This window comes from Convolutriloba macropyga, chromosome 7 (genome assembly GCF_964194025.1).
Source record: "Convolutriloba macropyga chromosome 7, txConMacr16.3, whole genome shotgun sequence".
NCBI lineage: Eukaryota > Metazoa > Xenacoelomorpha > Acoela > Convolutidae > Convolutriloba > Convolutriloba macropyga.
Window position 1 is genome coordinate 51,072,728 of NC_134474.1, and position 20,289 is coordinate 51,093,016.

General features: G+C 36.6%; 1 protein-coding gene across 1 annotated transcript; it reads left to right on the forward strand.

The window, feature by feature from the left end:
• The first annotated feature begins 1,227 nt into the window (after nt 1-1,227).
• Nucleotides 1,228-19,446, forward strand: LOC142342351 (E3 ubiquitin-protein ligase RNF166-like). The gene is made up of 5 exons (XM_075393650.1): nt 1,228-1,482; nt 1,560-1,719; nt 13,682-13,764; nt 14,124-14,361; nt 19,055-19,446. The coding sequence occupies exons 1-5, from the start codon at nt 1,379-1,381 to the stop codon at nt 19,118-19,120; spliced, it is 651 nt and encodes a 216-aa protein (XP_075249765.1). The 5' UTR covers nt 1,228-1,378; the 3' UTR covers nt 19,121-19,446.
• Nucleotides 19,447-20,289: the final 843 nt, after the last annotated feature.

Below are 20,289 nucleotides of genomic sequence, written 5' to 3' on the forward strand. Positions count from 1 at the left end.
CTGATGGGTTTACTCAACCATTGCTTATACTTTCGTTTCCAGTATATTATTCAAAAAACAACGTCAATGTCAAAAACGTCACTCAACTCCGTTGCCACATTTTCTATCGCTTCATTATATTTGTATGTTTTCGTTATTTTTGCTGCGACCAAAAAAAAACATCTTTAACTGGTTGAATTTTGCAAAGTTCAACTTTGAGTGGTGACAGTTTCTTTATAATTTCCGACGCAGATTCCATTAAAATACTAGCTGTTTCAAAAACAGCGTCGATAACAAAAACGCGACTGAACTCAGTTTGCCACATTTTCTAAAGCTTCTTTGTATTGGTCTATGTACAATATTGGATAGGTCTTGAACTTTTGCTGGAGGATAAGAGTGTATAGCTGTACATGGATTCACATCTTTCGCTTCAACTTTTTTGTATTTACTATCCAAGAGAATAAGTGTCTGTCGATCTTGGTTTCAACTTTGGATGAAAAAAATCTTGCTTTGTTGTTGATTCTTTTGGACTTTGTTTTTGTTATGGATTTGTTTCGATGTTTTTTCGTTTAATTTGTTAATTAGATTATGAACCTTTTTGTTATTTTGTTGTCTGAGGAAAGCAATTTCATCTTTTAGTTGTAATAATAATTTATTCAATTTCAAAAGTTTGCTTTATGAAAACCAAATACGATACTGCCAGAGATCTACTTCTGGAGACTAAAATTCTTCCAGCAGAGCTCCAAATAACACGGGTGTCTCTAAATAGGTTTTTCAATATTCTCCAACAAACAAGAAATCGCTCTAATAAACATTTCAGATTTTTAGAAAACGTGCCTATTATTGTAAACGAACGAACCCAAAACCTTTTCTTAGAACAAAAATATAAGTCAAAATGGAGTAATGGTTCAATTGTTCGTAACTTTATTCGAAAATGGAACACACTTCCAATTACAATTAGAAAAGAAACGTCGAAGACCAAATTTAAACAAAAAGTTACAGCGGAAATGCTTAAACGACACGAAAGAGTTCCAATAGACAGAAGGGTTGCAGGATTTAAACATATTTTTTATTAAATTATTTTACGAAAACCGAACCTTAGTTTGTTATAAATTAGAAAAAAATAATGTTTGATTAATAAATTTCTAACATGTAACATTAACCAAGTGGTTAGTTTAATTTACATGTTTGCAGATTAAAAAAAATATTCACTGATCAAGTCTTCTTGCTTCATTTTTTTTCGAAATCTTTCCTGTCTTTATTTATCTCTGTCATTTTTTAAAAAACTGCGGTTTGTTTGTGTGTTTTACAAAATGCGCATGCGACTGACTTTGACTTCTCTGACTTCTTTTTTAGTTCAAATTAAATTCAAGTGGTTCTCTTATTTTAATACTTTTAGATGGCCACGTTTTCACAAGAGAGTGAGAATGCTGATAACTATTCCTGCACGCTATGTCTCGAAGTATACGAGAAGCCAGTTACAATTATATCATGCAATCACACGTAAGTATACAAATGAAGAGCTCTTCAATTGCTATGATCAGTATGATTGCTTCAATTACGTGTTATCATTTTTTTAGATTCTGCAAGAGCTGTCTAGCTGTGAATACTACAGTAGCGGTAGCGCCAATTTGTCCTATATGTAGGCAGGAATTCAATCCGAAGCAGGTGTCACGTGATAAGCAGATGGAAAAAAGTCTAGCATCGCGACGGTTTACTTGTTGGGCTTGTAATAGTTGGGTACGTGAATCGTTGATTAATAGTTGTGATGGCTGAGTGCAGATATTATGAGCCTTCTCTTGGTGTTTTTACAATTAGTAGTAGTAGATTAGGCTTCGAAGTGCGTTCTTCAGGGTATTGCTCCCATTCAATTGTCCAGATTCATAAGTTTCTGATTAATGTTGCAGTATCCACACTTGCATACAATGCGCCAAGTGCATTTGTTTTCCTCTGTGTACTGATTGCAGAAATAATGCCAAAAAGTTTTTGACACTGTATTTTTATTTAAGCTTCTACCATAATTTGAATAAACTTTGAGCACTAAATTGTAGAGAATTTTGTCCGGTGGAAAAAATTTTCGTCGCTTCTTACTAATCGATTTTTGTTTATTTTTAGTTCTCCTCGGCTATGTTGACGAGTGGTACTTTTCTGAATACTGTCTAAGTTCGATAGTTCAACGTCGTATTAACCTTGTTTTAAAGCAATAAGGTATAATAAGTCGTGCATTTCAATATAAAGGCTGAGAGGCAACAAATACAAGGTAACAAGTCGCTGTTTATAGCTCTGCTTTCTTTTCGCTCAAAATCCATTTTGTGGCAATTTTTTGTAAATTCTCAATTTCTTCCATTTGCGACGTATTCGGAAACCATGCCTGTGAGCAATAAGTAACTATCGGTACAACGTAACCTAAATAAGCGTTCAGTTTAGATTTTTGTTCACACTTTTGAGAAATATTTCTTTTAAGCTTGAAAAAAGCACATAAACTTTTTCGTTTTCTAAAGGAGCAGTTTTCATTGCAATTTAGGTTTTCTGAAACTTGGAGCCCAAGGTCTCGCTGAGTTTTTACTTGATCTAGCTTATGGTTGTCAATAGACGCCGTTGTATTTCCCTTGATGTTCAGGAGGTGAGTTTTGTTATAATTTAGTCGCATTTGATTTTCTTTGCACCATGTTGAGAAACTAGAAACACTGGTTTCAGTATTGAATTGCTTCACTTATCAGTTTCATATCGTCAGCAAAGCCACAGCAAATTACTTCAGTTAGGTGTTCAGGTAAGTCACTGATAAAAATAATGAAGAAAAGAGGTCCTAATATAGAACCCTGCGGGACACCACTGGTGACCTCATTGTTAATTTTTACATATTGTTTGCGATTCGTTAGATGCGACGATATCAATTGAATTAACTTGCCCTCCAACTTATAAAACTTTTGTATCAGAATATTATGTGGTACAGTGTCAAACGCTTTTGCAAAGTCAAGATATAAGATACTTAGGTATCTGATTGCTTCGTTATCAAACTTTTTGTACACTGTGTCGAGAAATAATAGTAACTGCAAAGTTGCCGATCGATTTTTCCTGAAGCCGAATTGATTTTCACAGAGTTTGTGTCTTACTAGTTCGTACATTTCATCAAAAATAATTTTCTCGAGTACCTTGGACATGCAGTTTAAAAGACTTATGGGTCGGTAGCAAGTTACATCTGATTTTTTACCGTCTTAAAAAATGGGACTTTTTTGGCTTACTTTCCAATATGTAGGGTAGGTTCCCTTATTCATTATTGTTTGGTACAAGAATGTGACTGACTTTGTGATTGAGCAACTACAATTTCTCAGCAGTAAATTTTCATTTCCGTCTGGTCCAGTGGACTTGTGGATATTAAGATCTTTAAGCAGGTTTTCGACTTTTGTGGAATCAACTTTGATTAAATTAAGATTTTGTTTTGAGCATGTTTTTGTTATTTCTGTTTTTTGATTAAAGATGCTCGCAAAGAAGTTGAAACTTCAGCCTTTTGTTTATCTGTGGTTGGCTCCATACCCTTCCAAAACATTATAGGGGGTACTTGTGGATTTTTGCGAAATGGCGAAAGATATTTTTCTATTTTGCTGAATTGTCGGCTTTCAAAAATTTCGGCTTCATAAACTGAGAGATCATTATCAATCGCTTTACGAACCTCTACTTAATTTTTTAATCTTCAGTTTGAAACTGAGATTGGATTTCTCAACTCGTTTTATAGTGTTTAACTTATTTATCATATGGGATGTTCCATTTGAGATCCATGGTTGTAAACTTGCCCGATGTGACAAGCTGTATATTTTCTCTTATTTTGTTGCGTAGACATGTGTTGAATGGTTCCAAAAGAAAATCGACATTACTGTAGCAAAAAGGAATGAAGGGATCAATTGTAAGGTTGTAATTAAACTCTTTCCAGTCAGTATTATTATAGGCAAACTTGTCACTCGCTTGAATTAATGGCGCATCAAGTAAGAGGTTTATTTGAGTGCAAATTGGAAAATGGTCGGAGCAAGGTTTGTTAATAATACTAAATTTCTTGAACAGCGAACGGTCGTAATAACAATTGAGAACTTTTTCTGGATTGTTGCATAAAAACACATCTAGTTGACTTGGAGCTACCTTTGAAAGATTTTTTTCTATAAATTGATTTAAAGTTTATATTTTTTCTATAAATTGATTTAAAATTCTAGGAACTAGAATTGTATCTGGTCGCTATCTCTCTACGATTCGAAGAGGATTATTGGTAGAGCGTATGTTTGGTGTCAAAGTTCAAGGTTATTGGTATCAGAATTATCGGAGTGCTTTCTCAAACGAGCTGTTCACAATTTGTTTTTTCTTTCGTTCATACGCGGCAATCTTTCTTTTTGTCGAGTTTCGAGCGGGTTTTGTTTTAAATGAAGACGCAGAAAATTGAATTAAACATCAGATCACACTGACAAATTGTCGAAAGTTATTTACAGTTATCGAAAACAAACCTTAAATTTAAGGTGTCAAGTTTTGTTAGGGTGTCAATATTAAAAATTTGTTAAGGTGTCAAGTTTAAAAAATGACCACAATAAAGAATATGATCGGTTAATAAAAAAAAAGTTTCTTCGCAAAATCTACTCGCATAGGTTTTCCTCTCATTAGTAACAACCTTCCATGCAACAAAAACTATTGTGCAGTCCATTGGCATAGAATGTGGCAATCATTCTCCTGTGTTTTGGCGGGCAGTCTCATAATCCGTATGTATCTTGAAACGTCAACTTATTTAACGTTGTGAGTGAGATGTACTTGCTCACTCCGCGCCAACTTCTCCAAAAAAAACGGCATCTATTTTTCGATAATGCTGATTTATTTCGTTTTCAATTTATCAATTTTGTAAGCAGCAGGTTCCTATTTACGAAGTCGAATGCTTTTTCTATTGACTGCTTTTCTATGAAAACTTCACTGTAGCACATGCCCTCCACTGTCCGAAAGGAGGATACACGCACATGAGACATAATGAACTTCTCGATTCCCAAAAAGTTGCCCTGAAAGCAGTAGCGAAGCCTACAAGTACCATGAATCTATTAAAAAGAACAAATATGAACAAAGAATAAGTGACGTTGAGAAAGCAACATTTTGTCCACTTGTCTTCGCATGCACTGGTGGAGCTGGCCCATCAGCTTCAAAAGCGCTCAAACAACTGGCATCAGAGCTCTCTGCGCAAAAAAAAAGAGGACAACTACGCTGATATATTATATCTAAGGACAAAAATCAGCGTTGCTCTGTTGAGGAGTCCCATCCTCTGCATTCGTTGGTCAAGGACGCTTAGGTGGCGCGAAATTGTTGATGCTTTGATGGGAGCTGTGGTTGAAGAAGGGAGGCTGTTAGTTTGACTCATCTACTTTCCTTATTAGTTTGTTTTCTAATGCTGTCTGTCTTTTGTTTCTTTCTCAGCTTATGTTTTTCATTTTATTGATAGATTTAAACAATACAAAATGCTTTATGAAGACGTAGTGGTGGGAGGGCCCCGGACCAGCCAATATTCACCCAGTGTTGGGGAGGGGCATTTCTTAATTTACCATTTGCTCGTTATGAAGCAGGCATATTATTTGCCGTTGCAGCTTATGTTATTCTTGACAGCTTTTTTCAATTGCGAAACTGCGTCGATTGTTGACTGTTTACGTCTGAAACCATATTGGCTTGGTGCTAAAATTAGATTTGCCTCGACACATGTTCGCAAGCGCTGGTATATGATACCCGTGAACAACTTGTACATGCAACATAACAAGCTAATGCCTCTGTAGGAGCTTGGTTCTGTTTTGCTCGCTTTGCCTGTATAAAGTGGTTTAATATATGATAACTTCCAAGTTCGGGGTACATTATGCTCCGCAAAGCAGACGTTAAATAAATGGAATACATATCTTTGCATTTGCTCAAACCTGTTTTTATACAAGTGTTCGTTATTCCATCTGGTCCCGCTGCTTTACCAGTATTAAACTTTAAGCTTCCTCAATAATTTCTTCCAGTGTTATTGGAGCATTCAAATGTTCGGTACATTTCGAGTTTGAAAAACAATAATCGTGGTTTCCTAAGGTTTGCTCGTCTAAAAGTTTATCCGATATTTCGCTCTTAGCTTTAAATAGACCTTGGAAATATGATTCCCAAGTTGGAATTGTAATTCCGGATACTTTTGTTAAAACTTTTGATTTCAAATTTTCCAAAAATCTCTCCTTTCCGACTCCGCTGTCCTGATTAGGAAACTTTCCCGATCTATTTCATGCATCGTTCTGTTTTCTGCAAAGTTTTCTTAAAGGCTCTTTTCATCTTAAAAAAATTAGAATCTGCTTCATGTCTCTGTCTGTATCCAGCTTTCAACTACTTATGCAATAAGTAGAGTTCTCTTTTGAAGCATTTTGGTGATTTTCTTTCAGGCAGAATGGTTGCCCATTCACGAATAACCTTGGAAAATTAGTCATACGATTTGTCCATTGTTTTGCTGTCTTGTGGATTTTGAACACTTTTCATTCTTTTGTTCAACATCGAATTTACGCTCCTGCTTCTTTCTGCTTTCAGCTATATCTTGTCTAACTTTTAGGTCAAGGCAGCAAGAAACCTGTTTTTTTTTCTAAGGAATGAATTGGTGATCTTTTTCTCATTAAAGTGTTCTAGGAGTTCCTTGTATACGAAAAATAACGCTTTTACCATGCTGAAATTCGTACGTTACTTCTTCATTGTCGTTCACAATGAGGATTCCAGTTAATTAAAAATTTAACATTTGTCAAGACGTTTGTTCAAGACATTTGGCAAGACGTTTTTTCTAAATCGTTTTTGAAGACCATTCCTAGTCAATTCGCTTGGTCAAGTTTTTGTTTAGTCAATGAAAATAGTCATAATTGTAGTTCGGGACTTATGCTAGATTTTTCTATCGATAACAGGAAGCTGCATGAGTGCCGTAGATATTGACACCTTAGCTCGTAAAATTTGTCATAAGATTATGATTCCAAGACGGTATTTTATGCTAACTCGGAGTTTGTTCAATGTAATATGAAGATCCAAAACCGGAATAGGAACTGGAAGGCGAGACATTTGTCATAAGATTGGAATTGCAAGACGGTATTTTATGCTTACTCGGGGTTTGTTCAATGTAAAATGAAGATCAAAAACCGGAATATGAACTGGAAGCCAATACACTGCTTGTAGGAGCAATAGTTGCAATGGACGGGTCAATAGTGCGCGCTCTCGCTTCTTTTTCTTCATCTATCGAATAGGAAGCAGTGCTCATGGGCTGTTTAATTTTGTTTTACTTCAAGATGAGAAATCCTGATAAAATTTTTTTAAAGGATTTGTCTGCTTGTAATTGAATATTTCATTTAGCCGAATTGTTGCAATAAACTTATTAAATAGCTCTGATTGTAAGTATATACTGTTGTATCAGAGGCCGGACTTTTTGGATAGCCCCAGTTACAGGGGATTTCAGATTCCGACGGAAGAAACCTGTACCCTTCATATTCGAATGTTGCAAACGGTGTAGTACATAACGATCACTGAAGTCCTGATTTTCTTTGCAATTTTTTGAGCTTTTGTTACATTAGGTTATTTTCTCAGTCAACATTTGGCGCGAGAATTGTCCGCATTTGTTCGACTGGTTTATTTGTTACTTGTAATTATTTATTTAGATAATAGAATTTAGATTATTCGTTTGATTAGGACTTATTCAGCGCTTACTGCAGTCTTCGGACTGTATTTTTTTGTCCCAAACAACGAGGGCTTTATGCTCGCTGCCTGCACCATCCGATTCGCCACGCACTGTGTGCATGAGCTTATATGCAGAACAAGAACGAGTTATCTGTGTTCGATGTAAATCTAAAATGTGTTCATGGATCTTGCCTTGGAATTGTATTGGAATACATTTTTGGTATTGGTCCGAGCTATTTGCCAACTTTTACTACAGAGTTCATAGCCCTTGATCAAATATCTGCTCTTGAAGTTAAATTAGAAAAAGTAGACTCGCTGATTTCTAAAATTCGATCACTGAAGCTAGAGTTAGAAACCGGATTACCCGCATCTTGTGCTGCTTTCAGAAATTGGACTGACAAAACGAATAGTGATCGTACTTCAAAGAAACGGATAGCTGAAGGCAATGAGAACCTGTTTTCCGACAAAGAGCCTCAAGAAAGAATACCAAAAGTGTTCAAGACGGGCACAAATATTTATCATCAGACGGCAGTCAGTGCAATTATAAGGCAGCCGAAAAGACGGCATCTGTTCATTGGTCGTTTAAGCAACTCTGTCTCTACCGATGATATAATAGATTATTGCAAGAAGAAGGGAGTTGATATACTGTTTTCGTGAAATATCCAGAAAAAAATCTTGTCTGAAATCTTTCGACTTTCTATTCAAATTTGATAATGATCAAGTTGAATCACAATTTTATTTAAACCAGAAAGCGAGGGAATGGCTGGCCTCCTTTGATACATGACTATCTAATTTCAAATCTGTCGATGACCGTGTAAAAGTATGTTTACTTAATGCAAGATCAATTCGCAATGAGGCTTCGCAAATAAAAAATCTTATTGAAGCTAATGATTTTAACCTCAGTTTTAACAGAAACCTGGATCAAAGATAACGAAAATGATAAGTTTCATCTCCAGCAGTGTTGCCCAAATGGTTATTATTACTTCAGTGCAAATAGCAAAGGAAAAAGTTCTATGATGGAGCTTGAAGTGTCGATAATTTTTCAAACAAGCGTTTAACAAACGTGGAGGTGGCTTTCCTTGAATTTACGGAGGGCAAGTCGGTGTATCTTTTGGTTTGTATATATCGTCGACCACAGACTAATGTACGTGCCTATAAGTGAAATAACATCTTTTTTTGAGAAGAAAGTGCTGTTGTTCAAAAAATTACTTATTTTACGTGATATCAATATTTCTATGCTTATTTTATTGTCTGAGGAAAGCATATTCGTCTTTTAGTTGTAATAATAATTTATTCAAATATTCACCTATCAAGTCTTCTTCCTTCATTTTTTTGAATTCTTTCCTCTCTTTATGTACCTCTGTCACTGTTTAAAAAAAGCTGTGATTTGTCATTGTTTAAAAAAAGCTTAGCAGCAAATTAATTCCCCAATCTTTCACTGAAAAGCATCCCTACTGCGATGCTTAGGACTACTGACAATACAAAAATTAAAAAGCCAGGTTTAACCACCAAATTGTGCGCTTCGCTATCATCTGGGCTGCTTTAGGAATAATTTTTTATTTTTACCTCGAGGCTTAATCGAGTTCAGGTTAAAATTTTCAAGATAATCGAGCGAGAAATCTGCCCCACCCGTAGACTCAGCAGGAGCAGCAAAGTAATTCCTCAATCTTCGACTGAAAAGCAACCCTACTGCGATGCTTAGGACCAATGACAATACAAAAAACAATAGGAAGAGTTTAACAAACAAATATCATCTGTGCTGCTTTTGGAATCAATTTTTATATCTTGACATTGAGGCTTGATCATCGACCCAGACTCGCAACTTTTGCAGAATATCTTCCATCTGAGCAACATTTCAGTACAGAATTTAATACAGTGACATTGAGGCACCTAATCATTGATCTGAAGAACTCGAAAAAGCTTAGACCTTTGTGCCGTAAGAACCTAATTATTTGCTCATCCAGGCTCAGATTGAGAGCTGCCTCGACGCGTGCTGCTGGGAGAAACTAGTTTTATACAATTTTTACATCACCAGATTTGGAAATAGAATGATAAAACTGATGCGCAACTGTTTACCAAAAACCGAACATCTGATTATAATGTCAACAAAAGCCAAATTTACTAGCCGAATAATGCTGTCAATCATTAGAGAGGATCATTTTGCTCACCATAAAAATAGAACCTAATCCGTTTCTTTTTCCTTATTAGTTTCTGAATTAATTAACGAAGAGACGACAACTGAACATGAAGCGTTATCTAAATGAACTCTTTTCAAAAAGAATTGCCGATTCTGTACGCAGAAAATTTTGTTAATTTGGTATTCTTAGTACCTTCTTTCCTTTAGTAAGATTTTGTTATGAAAGAACAAAACAAAGACATGTTGGAGAAAATGGCAACTATGTATACGGAACCGTCAATTTTTTACCCAGTTGACCTCTTGCAGTCATTTAATTCGTCTTATATGCCCTTAGTTCTTGTTTGGATGCTCTCAAAAGTCTTTAATGAAACAAAAGCAGCAGAAAATGAAGTGGAACACATGCGCAACATTACTCCGAAATTTTAAGCCCGAAAGAAAATGGACAAAGAAACAATGACCTAGTTTTTAATTTTGAAGCAGTAGCATCACTGTTATCAACCTTATACGCAGACATCTCAAGTAACCGCTTGGCTTTATATGACTTTATCATAAGTTTGTTAAACTCCATACCCGTCTTATTAGATAAACTATTGCCAAGGTCTTTATTACCCAGAATCTTTATTAGCTGTCTTAGGTTCTGTTCACGAGTCAAAAACATTCAACTGACTGTTCGTCTTTGATAATACCCATGAAGAATCTCATGTCTTATTATGACGCCAGTCTTATTCACGGAATTGTAACCATCGGAAAACTATTACTCGTAACTCTAGCTATTCCTCTTGCAACCTTTCAATTTATATTCCATGTGTACAGATCGCACGTCTTTTCAATGCCCATGCAGGATTCAAAAAAATTCTTCAATGGATCATCGAAGGTCCATGCTGGGCGGTTTCGTGGGTTTCCATGGAAATGACTAGGCTGACACAACAACTATTTAACTCTCTGGACTCCTAAACTTATAGTGCCTTGAAGCAGTGGAGACTCATTTTGCAGTCATCTTGCTTGGCAACACTATTTCCATACTCCAATTGCTGTACTGCCAGTATGCCAAACAGAAAAGGTATTGCTGCGAACGCCTGAAACTGCAAGAAGTCTCGGTTACGGGATTTGGCTAATAATAAACACAAAACCATACACGTTCAGATGGTGGATTTGAAACGATGCCTCTTTGCCAACAAGCAAAGGAAGGAAAAGATGTTGTTTCTGTATATAACTCTTTAATGCAGAATTCAACTGATCCGATCGGACATTTGAGTGTAAAACAATTCCAGCTACCCGAATTGATGTCAAACTAGCTGCTCCTCTCCAAAATTTATTCCCATTTATTGCCTGAAACTTCCTTTTTATAGTCAAAAACAGATGCCAATTCAGATTTCCAATAAAGTATATGATGAGTAACGGATACCCTCAAACAAGCTGAGTTAGACGAATTTACAGCCCCATAAGTACAAGATGCAACTAATGAAGCCAAGCCGTTCCTCGTTGAGAAGTCAATCTTATGTTCCAATAAAGCTTTATCTCATTCTGACCATTACAGTCTTTCTTGGAAATCTATACCTTCACTTTGTAGTTATGTATCTAACATAAGATTTATATTTGTTTACTTCTTACAACGATGGTTTGGATGGAAAAAATCCCCTCAAATTAGTGCTATTAGTTGCAAATAGAGAACCAGCCGAGATACACTGCTTTGGCTGCAAAGTGAAGTTAACGACTATCATTAGAGAATCAAACACTATAAGGTTCAAACTAGTGTATCGGATATCAAGGAAAAATTTGAATCATTCGAGATGAAATATGCGCTCGTAAACCGACAAAAACGCCAGCGAACTAATTGTGGACTCTAAATTACACTAACGAAGTTGAGACTTTCCGTGCCGATAGACCGAGTGAATCCCGAATTTCTTCAGTGCCGTGGCAAAGACTCTATGGAAACAGACAACGCGAGAAATTTAGGTTGGCTCTTTTTTAACATCTCTATCTCTATACTTTTTAAAATATTTGACAAATTTTTTTCAATCGCGTATTGTGTAACGTCCTAAAGTCGGTTGCCTTCCATTATGGATAAATTTTTCCCCGTTTTACTACAATCTGTTTATTTAGTGCTGTTTTTTCAAGGCTGTGTATAGACTTGTTTCTACTGCCCTAATAATATGAAAATATGTACTTACATTTTTAATATCCTGTACACTTCCTCAAGTGTTTTTTGCCACTTGTTATTTGATTAACTCACAACACTGGAATATGTCACAGTGCGGACCTAAATTATTTTTACTTTGTACACTTTCTATATTAACTTTATTAGTACAGAACGCGTCAGAACGTTTTATTTATCTCGAGGTAATTTTGATGTATTTGTTTTCTGATTACTCAAATGTAAATGCGGAAACCGGGTCTTGAAAAGTAGTTAGCTGAAGAATAGAACAAAAACTGTCAAGTTAAAAATCAACTAGCAAATTGAACCTTTGTTTGAAATTCTTTTGAATCAGAAATCTTATTTAGTTTTCGACCCGCTCCGAAGTTAATTTCTAACCACTCAGTCCCTGTTCAACAAATCTCGAAAAGCATCATATCTGTGACAAAAGATATAGAATATAATAGGCAATTAAATCGGCGTGAAGTATCACTTCAACAACTTTATAGAGTTTCAATATAATAATACACAGTCACATAATAGAAGACAATACCTCACTTTTGGTTATTAATAGCCGTACAGATATCGCTGGGGCTATCATTGGCCTTCTTTTGGTTTTTACAAATAAAGATTTTGAATTGTATGGGGGCGTTGTCTATTTTTTGTTTTTTAAGATCTGTGCACACTTTTGCATGATTTTTGAAGTTAAATTGGAGTAGTGATTTTGTTCACGCCGAAACAGGAAGTGGAGCGAAAAAGCGAGTGGTTTGCGGCGTGAAATTTTTTCGCTCTAATTTGAAAGTGGATTAGACGGTGTTTGAACAAAAATTCGTTTGCTTGCTAGTAGTTTGTTCACATGCGTCAGTTTCACTTTGACTTTTACTGTTTTTTCGATTTTTGGATTCGATTTTTTTCTAAATTGTTTTCTAATCCATTCATAGTTCATTCGAGGTCTAGTTTTTTGTTTGAACCAATTTTCAATTTCTCGCTAGTGGTGTTTTGTTCACATGCGGCATTTTGACATTGATTGTCTGTTTTTATCTGATTTTTTTAGAAAGGGTTTTCCCAATTCTTCGTTAGTCCTTTTTAAGTCTATGTTCTGTTTAGTCAATCAAAATTCTTTGAATTGTACGTCAGAACTTGTACTGTTATGTCCTTTTTATTCCGTCGTCAAGATTTTTGTTACGACCGTATGACGTTACAATCACTTCAAATCTGCTTTTTGTTCATTCGTACATGCTATTTTATCTGAATTATGTGCGTGACGTCATTTTCCACTCTTAATGGGGCGATGTTTTTTGTTCATTTGCGTGATTAAGTTTTTGGTCACGCGTGACTTCGCTCTCAAAAATTACTTCCTGACTCTGAAACTGAATTTTCTTTACTTTAATTTAAAGATATAAGGTTAAGTGAGTTCGTTTCACTCTAAAGGAGGGTTTTATTGGAGAGCAGCTAATAGAAGCAACAATAACTTGTACGGATTCGTAATAAAAATTTGACATCTCAGAGTTTAACAAAAAGAAATTTCTCTATGGTCTGTTCCTGTTTCTAGCTTTCTGGAGACTGCAGATCTACGAAGCTATTGCGGCTATTTTCTGGCAATCTGCCAGCTATGCTATGTAATATTAGACTTCTTTTGGGGTTGTCACTGCAGTGTATCCAAACGTTTGTCTAAGTTCTCCATTCTCCAGAACCACACATATTGATAAACTAATTCGCACACAAACAAACGAGTCTTTTACTTTCGTCTGATTCAGGTGTCAGCTCCACAGATGAAATCACACACACAAAAGTGCTTAAAAGTAAAGGAGCAGGTGTCAAAGTTGCAGATAGCATCCAGGTTAGCTAACATTTACAAATCCAGCTCAAAAGATATGTGATCAAATGTGTCAGTATTGAGAATCTCAACTCGGAGATTGTTGCTATCGTTTTATTGTTCTATTGAAAAGCAACTACAATTGAGGTTTGTCAAATAATTTAGGGCAAAGATCTTTTTAATATTAAATAGATGTAGAAAATACGTCAGCTCGAATAACGTGGGGGTGGGGATGGTTAATTGTTTTGGGTGCGAACATGTCATGGAAAATTAACTATACCAATTTTGTTTTTAAAAAATTAAAGACGTCTTAGTAAATTTTAAAATTTTGAGAGCAAATAAAAAGTTTTGGTGAGCATGGATATATGGATGTGATGTTTTAGCAATAAGAAGAGTGGCCCCAACCGCTCCACCTTCTCCTGTCCCATTTGTGGCCAGGCGAATCTGGACACTTTTGGTCTGGTGAAACACGCGGAGTCAGCACACAGACAATCTCCCCATAATTCATCAGTAGTCTGCCCTATCTGTGCAGCCATGCCCTGGGGCAGTAACTCCCAGAAGACGAGTGACTTTGTGGGCCACCTCCTAAAGAGACACAATTTCGAGTACCACACTTACGTAGTTAGTGCAATTTAATTGTTTTTTTGTCGCAACCACGCTAACCCATCTCTACTTTATGACCCCTCTCCCACGTACCCCAGCCACTTGCAAATTCTGAGTGGTCTCATACCACGTATTGAAACAGAAGTAGCATTTAATCTTTTGTGGCATAAATGATATATGCTCACATATGGGAACTTCAGAATAGATAAATTCTTTGTTATTAATTCAGTTGAGCAGGCTTGATTGCAGAGAAAAGGTCAAATAAATTCGAGCGAAAAAAATTTTGATTTGTGTCGGAATGCCCTCGTTGTACGGAATAGCATACTAAATTTAAACAAAAAAATTGTCATATAAATGCCAAAACAGAGCAAAGAACAACACAACTCCCCTGTATTGGAACTGTTGCGTTTCCCGCGAACAAAATTCTTGTATTCGCAACCATGTGTAAACGATTCAATGTGGTAGAAATAGCTGTCACAATTCGTCCGGGCCCGCTTAGTGGGCAGAACTTTTTGAAGCCCAAGCCGCATGTGCGAAGACACACAATTAATAGTCCGCTTTAGTGGTTTACTTTCTTATTAATAGCCGCGATGCGATAACGGCTATTATTGGGGACATCGTGCTTTTTTTTCTATTGAAAGCATTTGAATTGTATTGGGGCGCTGTCTTTTTAAGATCTGTTCACACATTTTCCTGATTTTTGAAGTCAAATTGGAGTAGTGATTTTGGTCACGCAGAAACAGGAAGTGGAGCGAAAAAGCGAGTGGTTTTGCGGCGTCAATTTTTTTGGCTCTAATTTTAAAATAGAGTGAGAAAACGGTGTTTGAACAACAATTCGCTTTCTTGCTTGTAGTTTATTGTTCATATGGGCAATTTTACTTTGATTTTTATTGTTTTTCGGATCGGTTTTTTTAAAGTGGTTTTCCCAATCACTTCATAGTTATTCTAGGCCTAGTTTCTTGTTTGAACTAAATTTCAATTTCGCTAGTGGTTTTCTGTCATTGATTTTCTGTTTTTTCTATTTTTCATCTGATGTTTTTTTAGAAACGGTTTTCCCAATTCACTCATAGTCCGTTCTAGGTCTAGGGCTTGTCCTGCTATGTGTTTTAATTCGTCATCTCCATCGATAATTCTTACGACCTGACTTCTTGGAATTGACTTTTTCAATGACTTAAGTGATTTCTACTGCTTTGCAGTTAAAATTTGTGTACGTGACATTTATGCTTTTAGGTCAATTGCAAGACTTGCCTCACTCAAAAAATGACTTCTGAACTCACTTATGGAACTTTAAATTTTATGAACATTTACTAGTTAAAGATCAATAGTGTGCATCTTATTCAAAGTTCTGATCAAAGTTGTGCCAAACTTATATGCCCTAATTCTTGAGTATTAGTCTTGAGTTTTTGATTTCGAAAATCAATTTTTAAAGAGCTCTTTTAGGACTTTTTCCTTGTAGACCGTATGTATCATAAAAATGACAGTACGTATCTAACCCAAAAATCTAGTGGTCTACTAGAGGACTTTTGGTCAATCTGCCTATCTTGTTTCTTTATTTGTTTCAATTCATGGAAGGCGCCTATCGCGGCTGTTATCCGGCAATCTGCCGGCTATGTTTGTTGTTGAGTGTCTGAAAGTAATTGGGTGGGTCTCTGATTGAGCTGAAAAATCATTAAAGGGATTTTCAGAATAATTGTTGGGAAGTACTGCGTTAGCATTTAGTTGAAATAAGTTGTCCCTTCGTTTCCTTTCCCCGGCTTCCTCTGTACGTACCGTTTCTGTTGAGCTTTCTAGCTCTTGGTAGTCAATTTTTGGATGAAAACGATTTGTATTGCTCGTTCGGATCTTTTCTGTTTATGCCCTCAGCTTAGTGGGCGCGTATTTTTTGCACCCCCAGACGCCAGTGCCATATTTTTACATAATGATTTACTATAACTGGGGGAGGGGCGCATAACGTACTGAGGGGCACAAACCGAAAAGATCCCACATTCTTTTGCCAATAGTTATTTCACAGTTCCCGTTGTAGCTGTCGCGCAGAGTTGGGAATATCGGCGCTTGTTGCTTTTTTAACTGGTTCCTTGGTTGCATTTGTATTTTTATAATAAAATTAGATGTTTTAGTAGTGTGACTGCTTATTCAAAACCTGCTTGTGATGCGGCGAAGTTTCCGCATCTACGTCATTATGTGTGACATGAGGTCCCCGTGTTAGGGGGGACAGGAACGTCAACATCAGGGAAAGGGGCAAGGAAGGCGGATTTTTCTGTACAGTGTGGTTGTATTGGACAGATGGTATTATGTCCAGCGGCTTAGCTACGTTTATTGCTTTTTCTCATAGATCAATCACTTCTAGGTCCGTGGTGTTCTTACTGAAGTTAAAAATGTAATTTACGTCATGCAGTGCTACTTAACATTTGGGACAGCGGTTATCAACGTTGCTTCAATTCCCACTCAAGTAAAAGTTCAGCAGGGAGCCGTATCCAGTTCTAAGTTGTGCTAATCGGATATGCGCAATTCTTGACAGCGTTTGCTCTTGTACTGCGATCTTTGGTGGAAGTATGATTAGTTGCTTGCAGTCTGTTTCAACTGAGTATGGGTAAATTTTCTGAGCGCATTTTTTGCATTCTTTGCTATTTACTTGCTCTATTGTTGGTGTGTTGTTTAACGCAGACCCTATAAGAATAATTTATTTAGGGTCTCATAACTGGTTAAAGAGGTTGAATTGTGATTAGCAGAGTGTGTCTGATAACTGCCCGCCAGATTCTGCTGCGCCAGAATTTCCATTTGAGCATTAACAGGCGGCATTTCACCCTCATTGTGTAAGTCATGGTTTCCAGACATTTTTACACAGCCACTAATTGCCCGAAGAGCAATGTTTTGCAGTTGGTTCCATTTTATATTGCTGATTATGGAGGCCCAATGCTAGCACAGTAGTTCAGGACGCTCCAACCGATAGCTTTGTAATTTTCGGAGAGTCTCTTGTGCAGCCCCAGTCGCTACCAGTGATTTTTTTCCAGTGTTATTGCGCAATTGTAGTTTCTCTTTGGTGATCGGAAATTGATATTCTACGAATTGAGCGTACTAGTAAAGATCACCAAGTACCTTGACTTTGGACTTTACTGGTGTTGGTGAATTGTTGATAGGTGTGGGTCAAACTTGGAATCCGTGCTCTGGGTTGTGAACACAGTGGCACTTGATTTTACTCAGTCGTGTAAATTTTTGCGGTATGGAGTTACTACAAGCTGGCAACCGCTTTCAGGATCCATTCGCTCTGTTCAGTCTGCGGGATATTTTCCACCGTTTTTAAATTATTTTGTATTCTCTGATTTTTCTCTTAGAGGTGCCACTGAAGGCTAGACAGGAAACTTTTTAATCAAATGATTATTGCAAATTAATGTTTTCGAGTTTTCCCGTTATTTGCATTTTTTTTGTTTATTTGTCTGTCAGGTGTTGGGTTGGTGAATGCTTGAGCAGAAGTAATAGATGTTTTTCTCAATATTATGGCTGGGAAGTAGGTTTTTGTGGTTATTCTTTTTCGCTAAACTTGTGGATCAGATTATTTCTTGACTTTCATTTCCTCTCCCTTTCCTCAGTTTTTTTAGGAACATTCTTCATTGAATAATAGCCGCGGTCAGCCTCTCAGTGGCCATTATGTAAGCGCTCTCATTTTTTTAATAGCCGCCCTCATCTTCTCAGCCGGCTATTATAGCGCTCCTATTTTTTTTACTTCGTCAAACAAAAATTTTTTCGCTTTACCTCATTTTGCGAACAGAGTCAGTGTAAAAAATTGAAGTCAGAAATAGAAACGGGATGAACCCATAAAGCCCGCTATTTGAACGTCGTTCCTAAGTATTAGTTGCCATCTGTAATGCTTATTGGCATTGATAGTAGCCCTTGTAGCCTCTCTCTAAGAAACAGAAGTATGTTCAACCACGAAATGCCATCAAAATAAATCGGACTTAAAAATGTTTCTACAAAAATCTTTTTTTTTTTTCATTATCTTTTCTTTCAATCCCAATCATGCTTATTGGAATCAACGGCGGCTATTTTCCGGCAATCTGCCGGGTATGTTTTAACTTGCTTTGCTTTTTGATTACGTTTTTCGTCTTACATAAGTCACCATTTTCACATTTGACTTCTGACTTACCTCACTCACTGTTTCAACTGAATGGATTTTAAGTTGTTTAACGCATTGATTTACGCAAGGTGAAGAGAGTCAAAGTTATAAAGAGCAAAATTAAAAGAAACGGGATAAACCGATAAAGCCCGGTCATTAAGTCTTGGTGCATTAGGTTATCGATGTTCATTAGAGGGACTGCCAGCTGACATTAAGCTTAATAATTTTCAGTTCGAAATCAAAAAGTTGAAAAGAAATCAAAAGTAGAAACGAGATAAACCCATAAAAGCGCAATTTCAAATGTCTACCGGAAGGGTGTTCTTATAAGTCTTAATTTCCATCTGTAATGCATATTCGTATTGTTACTAGCCACTGATTCCTCACATTAGGGAACGGGGAACGTCCGACTGCATAATGACATCAAAATAGTTAGCACTTTAAAAATATTTTTGTACAAAAAATAAATTTATATTGTTCCAATCCCAATCGAGGTTGGCATGGTGTCGCGTATGCTTTTTATCTGGGGGTTAGAAAGAACAATGGGGGAATAGAATAGATCCGGATTTTGCTTCAATCTTTGTTTCATCAAGTGTTGTTCAGGATTATGAAGCAGACGAAGAGTCGGTACTATCGGAAGTACTCGCCCGTTCTATGCTCGATCGCTAACCCACTGTTTGTCCTCGACCTCTGCACAAGAAGCTTTACCCCTGGCACATGCAAACTAGAGCTGCCTCCTTCCTTAGATTAGCTACCTGGATGTCATATTTAGTTCCGATTGGAACATACTCATTGTGGTAAAATGTTCTGATTGGATGGAGGCCAATTGAAACTATGATGAGCAGTCCTTACAAGCAGTACTAATAAACTTGGCAGCGTTACTGCTTCTGCTGTAGCATTTGAAAACTTCTGGTGCTTTCGATTTTATCAATTTTTACGTCCTATTTCATTGTGCTCTCAGTAGTTGCATGTAATTATAAAATACATTTTCAGAATTATCTACAAAATCATAGCTGAGTTTAATATAGGTAGACTTGTAGCAGAGTTTGATCAGCATTTCCGTCGAGCCATTATTCCGGAGTTCTCATGCCCAAGTAAAATTTCTCAGCATATTTTTACTCAAAAATGAGTTACTCAATTTGTAGACTTTTAACCGCAAAAAACGTCACCACGCTTGATTTAAAAATTACCACTTGGTTGCTATTATTTTTTTGCAACAGACGTTTATCGTACAAGCGTAGAATTGACGGCTGAAAATTTACTGGTGTCCGGACTGACGTTTAATTCAAAGCAATTGAAATCAATTTATGAAACAAATTCTGGGACTGAAGAAAAATTGAGCAACCACTCGTTGAATTGTAGAGCTGCACACGTTCTCAGTGTTTTCAGTGCGCAGTTTTGCGCTTGGGTGCCAGTCCATTGAACGCAATTTTAGGGTCTCCCTCCATGTTCGCTTTGAAAGCACAAGCTCTAAGATTTTACCTATTTCTTCTTTGTTTTCCTGATGGTTACGCTGATCCTTTTTGATCACGGTCTTTTTTCTATTGCCTGCATGTCAGCTCACTATCTGCTCAGTTAGTTACTGGTCGTCCTATTAGAGAAACTTTTTGCCGCCATAGTTGGTCTTTAGTCGTACACTTCAAGGACGTTGAATATTTGTTGGCAACCGAGAGCACTATTTCTGAGAGCTTTTGATTGGTACAAAAGCTTCTTGGTTGGACGTGCTCGTGGTAGTCAATCAGTATTCATCAAACTTTAATCTCGCTGCGATGACAAGAGTTGCAAAACTTAGGTTGGAAATAATTGTTTATTACAATATAAAAAATTGTCTGATAGGA